A 12,504-nucleotide genomic window follows, 5' to 3' on the forward strand; every position below is an offset into this window, starting at 1 on the left:
GTCCTGGCCCCACTGGTGGACCTCCTGATGGCACCTGGTATTTCTGGCCACTGTGTGACACAGAGTGTTGGACTGAATGGGTCTTTGGCCTGATCCAACATTGGCGTCTCTTATGTTCTTATCTCTTTTTCTGTTTCCTTTTCCTCCACTCCTTCCCATCCCCTAGCTTTCACTCTCTCCCCACCAGCCCCACTTAGCTGCCCGTTAAACCCCTCGGCTTCTCCATCTCTCAGCCAAGCAGTTCTCAGGTGCCTTCTGGCCAGTCAGGGCCCTCCAATGGTTCCCCTGGCCACACCCAAGGAGCACCCAGGACCTCCAGGGTCAAGCTGGGTGCCTCTCATCACTAGCTAATGGCCTTCTTCTACATGGGTGCGGTCAGCACTCAAAACCTCATGCTTATCCCCACTGTCTAGGTGATTTGCAGGCAAACTGGTGACAGTATTAGGCAAAGCCCTTCTTCCTCAACTCACAGTTCTGGCACCTCAGTGTTTCCTCACAACCTCCAGTAAGGCTGTGGCAAGACTCAGTCACACACATAAGCAGTTACATAAAAATGTGCATCAATCCATTTTTCCCCAGGCTTGTGCCATGTGTCATGTCTCCCCCCCACACCCCCAATTTAACTGAGATTTAGATTGTGGTTAGTGGAATGGGAACTCACTCCAGTTAAACCACATATTTGCATTTCTATGTCTTGGGTAAATGGAGTTAATTTAATATGTGATTCTCTGTGTGACATACAAAGGGAAGCAACTTGTGTGAATTTAGCATGACAAACCAAGCACACACACACTTCTACTTGACTGCAGTTAAACTGAGTGCAGTGGAAGTGAAATTAAAAGTTGGTGTGAATTTAGCATGACAAACCAGGCACACACATTCTACTTGACTGCAGTTAAACTGTTTGAGTGCAGTGGAAGTGAAATTCAAAGTTGTTCACTGTTGCTTTTGTTTTGTTTTAATGTAGCAACAATCACAGCAGTCCCACTTCCTCTACAAAAAGAATAAAACAATGCCAGAGAATAAAACCTGGCTAAGAGCTGGTGAGTCACTGATTCCATTTTCAGAAGCGATATGATTTCTGGCTCTAGCAACTGAATTGCTACTCTTGCAATTATTAAACTAAAACCTAAATTGACACAGCATCTACCATGATCCGCAACAGAACACTCTCCTACATGCACTAGAATAATTTTAGGTACATATGTCCGCACATATCCTTGTCCTACTCTATCAGCATCTTTAAAATCTCTAGCCAGTTTTAGAAATTCACAGCATTGACCTTTTTTCCTTAGATATTGTGTTTCACTATGATTGTTAATGGTTTTAACAGTTTTTCCATGTTTATTCATACTGAGAGTGATGCTATCAAATCTATCCCAAAGAATAACTGTCCTAGAAAATAGTCCAATTTTAATGATCCTGTAACAAACTTGCTCAGTTGTCCTCCCCTAATCAGCCAAGGCCCAAGAGATTAAACAGACCTATGGAAGGAATCCTATATTCAGGCCCTCTGAAGTTTCCAAATTGCAAAGAAAAGATGGCTTCAGCAGCTTGCTTATTCTTCTCTACCTTATTAAAAGGGCCAGTTCATATATTACTATAGCATCATGGAAGTAATTTTTGTACATTGATCTGACGCTTCTCTGTTAATGGAGAAACCATAAAGTGGTTCCTTCCATCCATTCCCTTGGGCAGCTTCACAACAATCTCCACGCTGCTTATAGTCAAGAATGAGGGACTAGTGGAACAGACACATTTTTCTGCTATGGATTCCTGGAATTTATGACCCCTCATATTTCACCTTCTAAAATGACTGAATTGCACCTTTGGGTTGGGAACCACTGGAGTTCCAAACAGGACAAAGAGTTTGATTCCAGTGTAATTCTGCAATTCTAGTCCTATTGCACTGTTCATTGGTTGTTTTATGATTTCTGATTGTACTGCTTTATCCTGTATTCTGCTTTAACCTTCACTCTCAGTAAGAAAACTCAGACTACAAAGTGAATAAACAAACAAACAGAAGTGCTCAATAGGAGCAGGCTCTGAAACTCTACAGCTTTGGGATCATGCCCATAATGTGCCTGACCTTCTGTTTCTTGCTCTGGCCAAGCAAGCATCCCTTTACCTTAAATGGAAATGCTGAGAAAGTAACAACCTAATAAGGATCTGGATCATGGTTTATACACAAAAATATTAATTAACCTGCCGGCATACATTTGGATTGAGTCATTTAAAATTTCCCTGGCTTCCACACTGTTTTAAAGTAAAAGATGAAGCCAAAGTTGGAAAATTCTTGGCTGCAAACCTGGACACCATTGCCATTTTAAATGTTTAACTGTTGCATGCTGCAAGTGTTCATTTGATAATTCTTATATGATGCCATACCACAGCTCAACAAAATTATATAAATAAAGTCCTATTATGGCTGAGTATTCCACATTGAAAGTGATATCATTTAAGTGATATAATATGTTGGCAAACATTTACTTAAAGCTATGTATGAAATTAAAACTTACAGGTTAACAGTTGCCAATTTGATATGCCAAACCTACGCAGGATACTCCAATCAAACAATGAACACTTCAGTTTTACTGATGTTCAATACTGCAAAATAACCTGCTTTATAGTTCAAATAGATCCCAAAACACATAGACACATGAGCACAAACAGGACAGGATTATGTTACAAAGAAACAAAATCTTATGAGATTTCCCCAAATCACTCCATAAAAGTTATCTATTGACAGATACATAAATTCCAAGAAACCTTATTCAGACCACAGTATTTGTACATCACTTCATCTGCAAACTTTTACTTCCTATGGACACTTACTTAGCAAGAATTATTGTGCATAGAAGGCCTTACTCCCTCATAGAGCCAAAAGGCAATCATGTATGTTTTAAATGGGAATCTACACATGTAGAATGCAGATATCTAAGCATATGTGACACCTATTTGCTCACATGAGATGAGCATCGATCCTTCCCTCTCCCCAGACAAGTACCATGTCCTCATCTCACATGCTACTACAATACTTCCTTCAGCCAGAAAGACTGCTGTGGTGGTACTTCAGCTGTTCCCTTAATACCGTATTTTCCGGCGTATAAGACGACTGGGCGTATAAGACGACCCCCAACTTTTCCAGTTAAAATATAGAGTTTTCCAGTTAAAATATAGAGCTGTGCTAATGCTTCTGGCGTACCGGCGTATAAGACGACCCCCCACTTCTGAGAAGATTTCCCTGGGTTAAAAAGTAGTCTTATACGCAGGAAAATACGGTATTTCATCCAAATCTGACTGAAAATACAAGGGGGAAAAGCGAACCTGTATGCATTTTCTACTAAAATACATTTCTTATTGAAATCAAAGGAAAACAAAAATGAATGAGTACAATTATAAAATGAAACAAAAATTAATGGATTTTTTGATTTTTTTTTAAAAAAACACTTGCCTACATTATAAAAGATAGAAGCAAAGTTTACATATGAAATAAAACTCTACTTATTCCACAACATTGAATGTGGAATTAGGTTCAAAATAAACAAGACAGAGCTGTCAATCTTCACATTGCTTGCCTCTAAATGAAATGGGAAACCTAGTTGTGTGGTGCTGGGGAGCAGGCCCAGTTGCACAGAGGGGAACCTGCAAGGACGTGAGGGAGGATGTCATTTCCTCCTGTATCCTCCCCTCTCCTCTCCTCTTTTCCTAGCAACCCCCCATATCCCTACCTTTCCCTGTGTAGCAGGCCCTGTCAGGGCCGGGCATGCCTGGACTTGCCCAGGCACAAACACCACTAGCTTCATGCCAAAAGACAATGGGCCAGTAGGATCCTAGCCAGGCCCAATGAAAGGGCTAGGTCCCAGGCCAAGAGGCCAATAGGTCTCTTGGGCATTGTAAATAGCCTATCGGGAGTGGGGGGGTGTTTGGTGGTGGGTTTCTCGGAGGGAATATAAGCCGGCCTGCGAGCCGGTTAAGGTGTCTTTGTTCCTGACTAAATAAAGGTATGCTTACCTGAAATCACTCTCTGGATGCATACCTTTCACCCTGCTTCCTTCTGTCCTTGCCACCCACCAATCAACCTACCTTTTATCTGCCCCAATCTTTAATTGTATTATTTATTTATTTCATTTATATTACATCTTTTTCAACAATGTGGAACCAATGCAGCTTACATCATTCTCCTCCATTTTATCCTCACAACAACCCTGTGATAACTAGCCCAAAGGTTAGCCAGTGGATTTTGATAGCAAAGTGGAGATTTGAACCTTGGTTTTCCAAATCCTAGTCTGAAACTCTAACCAGTATATAGCACTGGCTTTTGTGGGACTGCTGCTGTTGAACAGTAGCAAACAGCCAGTCCTGGGTGAGTCATGTAAGTCATGTGGTAGCAAATTGCCCAGTGGTTGCTGCCGGGACTAGCCCAGATGAGTCCTCCCTCAAAAAGCCTGTCCTGGAAAGCCCCCCCCCCCACACACACACTTTTTACTGACCAAAACTGAGACTAGCAATACCACTGTGGTTGCCTAGCAAACCCCACGAGACTCTGACAGGGCATTCATTTTTCAAAGCTACAAGACCTGCTTCTACCTTTTTGGGGGGGTTATTCTCCCCATTTTTAAAAAAGATTTCAGGTTTTTTCTGCAAACCTGGGGCTTTTTTAGGTTGGTAGAAAGGTCTATCTCATATGTTAATGACTCCAATCTCTGGATTTAAATATCCACAGATTTAGCCGTACTTAGAATTAGATATAGTGATATGAACAATATTAGTATTTTCTCTCTGGTAATTAAAAGTGCTACTAAAACACCCGTATCTTTTAAAAAATAGTATAGCATATGAAAAGAGGGTGGCTAACTTACGAGTAGCAGGTTGAATTTTCATAAGATTCTGAACGTCAGTGGTGAATTTGTGGAACTGGCTATGGAACTGCTGCACAGAATTGTTGAGACCCAAAATATCCTTAGAATGAGACATCATAGTTCTGTTCATCTGATTGACACAGTTCCAAAGACTCGATACATGTTTGTTTAATCCTTCCTTGATCTTCTGAAGGCTGCCAGACATGGTGTCCAGTTTGCTGCAAGCTTTTTCAACATGGGACACTCTACCCTCCAAATATGACACACTAGGAGATTTTTCTTTACATTTGGTTGGGTCAAAAGACACTTTTTCATGCAGTTGCTCCAGCGTCTCCTTCAACTCATTACAGCAATTATTGCTTTGGTGAGCTGTCCGATTGTTAACTGTTTTCTGTATTTGATTTATCTTTCTGAACACACCAACCTGTGTCTTTTCACACGTAGAATTGATACCTAGAAGTTGCTCTTTGCAGCTGTTCAGGCCCCCTTGGAGCACTTTTATATCTTTATCAAGAGCACTGATACCATAGCGAACTATTCGTAAGTCTTTTTGAAGTTTCTGGGTGTCACGCTGGTTGCCTTTAATTAAATTAAAGTTCTCATTTAAAGAACGATTTAAATAATTTATAAGAGCAGAATTGTTCCCTGTTTTCAAAAGCAACAGATCATATTTGTTGTTGCAACTTTCTAGGTCTTTCTGGAGTCGTTCCAAATTCTGTGGCAATATAGGATGGCATTTCTGCTCACAAATGTTTTCAATGTCTCGTAGCTTGTTCTTCATGAAGTTAATTTCAGATGCAAGCTGCTCCTTTCCAAATCTTGAGTCACTATGCAAGACAGATCCTGGACCAGTACCCATCTCCTCTGGATGTGTGACATTAGCAATATCCAGAATAGTGGTTCCCAGCTGATCTCCCAATGCCTGAAGCTTTTGCTCAAGTAAGTTTCTAACATCATTTACTTCAGTAGCTATAGTACCACGAAGAGTTTCCTCAATGTAAAAGCAGTGTTCCTCAGCATTTTTCTCTGTAACGTTGATTCTTGCTTCCAGTTCCTCCCATTTTGCATCAAAGTTGCCTTCTAAACCTGGAGTGGAAATATGCCGTACTTCATTATCTATTCTGAAGTTTAAAATCCTGCTTGCTTCTGCAGTTCTGTCAATCTTCTCTTCCAACTGTTTTACCTGCTGCCCAAAGTCATCCATTTTGGCAGCGTTGCAGCAAAATGACTGGTTTGATGGTTCTTGGATAAGAGTCTGAAGAGTTTTTATTTCTTTCCTAAAGTCATTTTCTTTTTCTCCAATGAGCTCTCTTATTCCCAAGCAGGTGGCTTCAAGATCATCACAGTGTTGCTGAATATCCATCAGTTTGTATTCACATGAATTTTTCAAATCTGCCATTTTCTTCTCAAACCCTTCTAACATTTCCTGTCTCAGGGCTTCAAACTTAGCATCGATGTATGCCTGATACAACTGGCCACTAGGCATCATTATGGTTGGGCCTTGGGCCGCTTCCTGGAGTTGTTTCAGTTGCCCTTCATAGCCATTCACCTTCCCATTTAGCTCTTCCAGCTTGTCATTTTCAGCCTTTGAGACATCTTTTCCTTGACCTATTTCTGACTGTATGTTCTGTGTTCCAGAGTCAGGAAAAGAATCTTTCTGGTGTTTATTATCAGACAGATGAATTGTGTCTGTTTCTCCCTCAACATCACTGTCAGGCCCTGGATGATCATGAAGGTTATTCAGCCATGAGACACGCATCTGACCTGCATCTTCTTGCACTGCAAGTTTTAGATTTTCATTAACCCCTGTTAAGGAGGACTGAAGCTCAAGCACTGTCTGCGTAAGGCGAAACAATTCATCCTCAAGGTCTTGAATCTTTTTATCCTGTAATTCGTGTTTCTGTAACTCTGGTTTAGAGCCTGTGGAAAGGGGGGAAATGCAGAAATAGAATTTTTTATTATTTCTTCAAACAGCTTTGATAAGAGATAGAAGAAACTGGCTTGCAATCAGTGTTCCCTCTAAGCTGAGTTAGTGTGAGCTAGCTCACAGTTTTTTAGCCTTCGGCTCACACATTTTTGTCTTCGCTCAGGAAGGATGGCTCCAGAGCAAACTAATTTATGCAGTAGCCAAATTGCTCGCTCACAACTTTAATGTCAGTTGCTCACAAAGTAGAATTTTTGCTCACAAGACTCCACAGCTTAGAGGGAGCATTGCTTGCAATTACAACATATTTTCAGCTTGGTGCATATTAATACTAGGTAGCACTAGGTTGGATCTTGTGGGAAAGCTTGCACAAGGAGTTCACTAAGCAGATCTTTCCCCATTAGCTTGCTGTTGTCTTGAAAGTCCTCCACAAGACTGAAAAGCCTTCTGAAAAAAATGAACCACAGTTCAGTGGTATATGCAGAGTGTTCCTCAACTTTCCAAATACATAAGTAGCCCATGGATCATTTGTTCCTACTACCAAGCATGTCATGAGGGTCCAACTTCTGATATCTATCCATGTTTATCCACATTTTAAAGCAAGAAATACAGACATGCTATGTATGCACTAATGAGTGTATATGGATACTCACACAGTATATACTACAGTTCTGATTTATAATTATTCACACAATGAAGATTCTTTATGTTATTAACATTTTATGTCATGAAGGCTTATTTGTGTACAGTATATGGGTAATAAATCACTCGCTTTAGTCCTCCTTTGGTAGTCTGTTATCAATAATTACTAGAGCCATTTTTAATTCAAAAGTGGTTTAGTGGTCGATGGTTAATTGGGTTAATGATGTGCTTTTATAATCATTTGTTTTTAACAGTTAGTTGCTTTGGTGACTTTGACTGGGTACAAAGGTAGGATATACATTCGGTAAATAATGATAACAATAAAATGTCATTTGAAGTAAACTCCAGTTGTTTTTAAAACAAATCTGAACTTGAGCAAGGTACTTGAAAGGTATATTGAGAGACTTACTCCTAAATTTATTACCAAGTAGTTCTAATTAACTTGCGGAAATGTCTTCAGGAGACGTGGCCTGAGGGTTTCCGTTTCAAGATGCAGGACAAATTTAGAGTCTAAACTTTCAAATAGTTTGGGATCATATCCCATATACCGATCCCGTCATTCAGAACTGCAGAGGGAATCAGCACTTAAGAAGTCTCACATATAGATACAGTCTTTGAATTAAATGGCATTGCTTATTTCATATGTCACCTTTAACTGCATCTGTACCATTGTGACTATCACTGACGGGGTCCACTGCAGCTACACTGTAAACGTTTTCCTGACAATGACCTAAAACATGTCATAAAGGGGAGCCAGAAAACAACAGACTCTCAGCCGCAAACTGAACGTGGCCTTGCCCAGGGGCAACATGTTCTGCTGGAAAAGGACAGGAGGGAGATACAAATGCAAAAGCAGCAATGGTGACTTCTGCATCGTTTTAGGGTTGGGGTCATGATCAAGAGTCCCAGTTGAGCCTATGTTGATCCTATGACCTTGTTTTAGTGTAAATGTTCACCAGCCATAAATAAATAAGCTAGTGACAAAATAGTGTTTTTAAACTATCGTTACAACAGGAGGATAAATGTCTTCCATACAGCATTTTGAAGATGCTACTGAACCTCCACATTTGCAGATATTTTACTTGAAAGTAACCATATGGACAGTGGTGAATAAATACTTTATAAATTAAAAGCTTAAAGTTGTTTGATCTTTTCCTATGAAAACCTTTAATATGTATCATCTATTGAACAATTAGTGATTTGCTTTCAGATGTCAATCCCACCATTTCCAAAAGAATGGCACTATATGCCCATGCTGCAAGGAAAATTAGAGATAGGGCTACGAAATGACTGTACTTTTAGAATACGTTATTTAAGAAACCTGATCTTAATACTTTTACTTTGTTTATATATTTTATTTTTTACATTGTGTTGCCAATTTCTGTACTGTTTTTATATTTTATAACTTATATTGTGATGGCTAATGGCTATATGCAACCAACTTTTGAGTTCAGTTGAGTTAATAGAGAGCCAGAATGGTGTACTGGTTAAAAACAATGGATGCTTATCTGGAGTGCCGGGTTCGATTCCGCACTCCTCCTCATGAAGCCAGCTAGGTGACCTTGGGTCAGTTACAGCTCTTTCAGAGCTCTCTCAGCCCCCAAAAAGTCTAGCTCACCACCTAGTGGTACATAACGCTAAAAGAGCTAGAGCTTCAGGCTGCCAGACAATTTTAGGATCCCCTGGCTATACTACACAAAATGCCATACAATAATTATTCATTATTACTTACTTCATTAGACTGATGAAACTGATGACTGAGATAAGCATAGAAAAGTAATTTGAACACTGAAAGTGCTAAAGACTGCTAAAAAAATACCAAAAAGGGCCATGCATACCAAGATCCAAAGAAAAGGTTACCTGGGCTTGTCTTTGCATCATTTGGTGGTAGGTCTGCTGGGAAAACAACTTTTCTTGGTTGTGGTACTGTACGTTCTTTGCAGTTTATGCCCATGTATCCAGGACAACATTTCCATTCCAGTTCTGTTACTGTCTTATATGTTGTTATATATTTAGGTCTGATATTTGTACGATACCTACAAAAAAGTGATAATAGAACTTTTTGTCTTGGGAGAAGAAAAAAAGGAAATAGTGCCCTAATAATAGGGAGAGCCATTACTGACATTATAGATTATTAGGGTACATTGCATGTTAGGCATGGTTAGGACAATTTACAATAGAAGAAGAAGAAGAAGAAAAGGAAGAGGAGGAGGAGATTGGATTTATACCCCACCTTTCACTACCCAAAGGAGTCTCAGAGTGGCTTACAAACTCCTTTCCCTTCCCCTCCCCACAACAAACACCCTGTGAGGTAGGTGGAGCTGAGAGAGCTCTGACAGAACTATGGCTTGCCCAAGGTCATCCAGCAGGTGCAAGTGGAGAAGTGGGGAATCAAACCTGGTTCTCCCAGATTAGAGTCCACGCACTTAACCACTACACCAAACTGGCTCAAAATTGATGCAATCTACAACCGAGTCAGGGGAGAGGACTGACCTGTGAAAAATTCAAATTCACAGCATGTGAGATAACAGCCATCTCAACAAAATAGACATATATGATGTTCATAGTGTATATACACATTTATTATATATTCTCATCTCCCAGAATTACAACTGTTCTCCAGATGACAGAGATCATTTCCCTGTCTGGGACCTGGGTTCAGGCAGGTAACCAAGACAAGAGATGAAGAGCACAGCCAAAACACAGTTCAGGGATCAAAGAACAGGTATTCAGTAGTCCAAATGTCCAAAAAGTAGGGTATGAAAACACAGTGACAAAGTAGTGATGGTGAATAATCAGTGACAGGCACTGGGAAAAAGGGACTCTCCCTGGCAAATAGAGATAGCTGAAGCATGTTATAAAGAGTTCAACTTTCTAACCCTCAAAAGGTACAGTTTCAATGGCTATTGTCCAAAAGCAATAAAAACCTTCTGGTTTCAAGAGATTCCTGCATGCTCAAACTGAAAGATAATTATTATACTGACACCTCTATGATCGGATACAACACAGATTTTGCAAAAGATTTATCAAAATTTTAACTCAGTTCAGATTCTATTTCTTGAGAACGCTATCAGACAACTGACATACCAAACTGTCCAAGAATTAAGATCTTTTATGGAGGTCCAGTTCTACTGACCCCATTGCTAGAACTGAGGTGACCTCCAGTAGAGAGAACTCTAATTAGATTAAGCTCTTTCCACGGGTGTTGCTTACTGCCTCTTCTTTCCAAAACCTTTTCATTCATCTAGGCTATGAGCAACAAGAGGAAATGGTGCAGTATATGTAACTTCATTGAATGGGACTAGACAGTGGACATATTGGGGAAGGGCTGTGGCTCGGTGGCATTGGATCTGCTTTGCATGCAGAAGGTCCCAGGTTCAATCCCCAGCATCTCCAGTTAAAGAGACCAGGCAATAGGTGATGGAGAAAATCTATTCTTGAGACCTTGAAGAGCTGCTGCCAGTCTGAGTAGACAATAGTGACCTTGATAGACCAAGGATCTAATTCAGTATAAGATGGCTTCATAGTTAGAGATGGGCACAGACCAAAACACAAATTTTTCCCTGTTCATGGTTTGGGAACAGAAATTCATGAGGGTAGAACTCCCACAAACTTTTAGAGCAGTTCGTGGATGGAGCACAAAGCAGGGGTTTAAAGGGACTCTGAGTCCCTTCAAACCCTTGCTTTCTGTTCCCCATGAAATCTGCAAAAACAGCTGAGTGGTGGGGAGGCACTCCCTGCCACACAGCTGTTTCAGGAAAGCTGCTTCCAACACTCAGCTGTTTTTTGGGCTTTCTGCAAACTCTGTTGAAAGGGACTTGCAAGGCCACGAATCATGAATCAGTTCTGTTGGTGAACGAGCCTCCCAGTTCAATTCATGGTTCAGTTTGTGTTTCAGCCACGAACCATAAACCGAACTGCGTTTTCCTGGTTCTTGCCCATCCCTGTTCATAATAGTTAACTGTTTAGTTTGTGGTCCTATGGTGGAGCCAACATGCTGTAGCAGTTAGAGTGTCAGAGTAGGATCTTGGAAGCCCTGGTTTGAATCCCCACTCTGCCATGGAAGCTTGTTGGGTGATTTGGGACCAGTCACTGGGTTGGATTCTGCCATCTGTGGGCAGAAGGATCATGGGGTCTTTCCCAACTTTCCTTTCTAATCCCTAGACTTCTGCTCATGTAAGAGGCAGAACCAGAAGTCTTGCTCCCTTCTACTTTCTTACTGCAGCCACCTGCCATGTATGACTATTAGTCCAGGTCAGGCTTGGGGGGGTTGGAAGGTAGGGAAGATCTTGGACCATTAGCACTTTCTGCTGGTGGTTTGTGGGACCTAACTCACCTTTTCTCATCCTAGCCTAGCTCACAGGGATGTTGTTGTGAGGATAAAATGGAGAATGGTGCTATAGGCGACTTTGAGTCCTCATTGTGGAGAAAAACAAGATACAAGTATCCAAATAAAGGCATTCCAGCTGAGGAGCCTCTTGCCTAAAGTTGGAGGCAGACTTTTTAAATAAATATTCTTCTCCCTTTCTTCTTTCAAAATACAGCAGAAGCTCTACATAGAAGAAAGTCATGCTCCAGTTTTTTTTCAGGACATGGTATGTTTGTTAATCAAGAAAAATATCTGTCTTTACACAACAGCTGAAGCACTTGGTACCACTCCCTTATATTCTCTTATTTTGTTATTATTGAATCTGCAGCAGTTAAAAATTCTCAAACCATGAAATCATTTACCCCTCATGGGATTCAGCTTATTCACTGTCGTTAACTATGCAAAAGAAACTAACACACACAAAGCCAAATGCGGTACAATTTAAAATGATCGTGTTCTTCAAAACTGCTTCCTAAACCTTCTAGCTGACTAATAGACAAAATCAAATCAAATAAATATTTGCCTTTGAAGCCAATTGGGGATTTCCGCTACTATTTAAAATGTATTTGTGTCAAAAACATCAATGAATTAATTAATTCACAGAATTGTTTGAAGTCACAAGAAACACCACCTGCATTTTTCCAATAAGGAAATAAAGTCTCACTGAAATCACTGAGACTGATAGTGCCTGAAGTGAAGTGGATGTT

General features: G+C 40.4%; 1 protein-coding gene across 1 annotated transcript in view; it reads right to left on the reverse strand.

Moving 5' to 3' along the window:
* The window catches only part of EMILIN2 (elastin microfibril interfacer 2), a 34,372-nt gene that overhangs the window by 14,648 nt on the left and 7,220 nt on the right, over nt 1–12,504 (reverse strand). The window contains exons 3-4 of the mRNA XM_015420219.1: nt 9,289–9,464; nt 4,863–6,782 (exon numbers count right to left, since the gene is read on the reverse strand). Of these exons, the coding sequence (XP_015275705.1) occupies nt 4,863–6,782; nt 9,289–9,464 (2,096 nt within the window). The remainder of the gene's footprint in view (nt 1–4,862; nt 6,783–9,288; nt 9,465–12,504) is intronic.

This window comes from Gekko japonicus, unplaced genomic scaffold (assembly GCF_001447785.1).
Source record: "Gekko japonicus isolate JY-2015 unplaced genomic scaffold, Gekko_japonicus_V1.1 scaffold209, whole genome shotgun sequence".
Lineage (NCBI taxonomy): Eukaryota > Metazoa > Chordata > Lepidosauria > Squamata > Gekkonidae > Gekko > Gekko japonicus.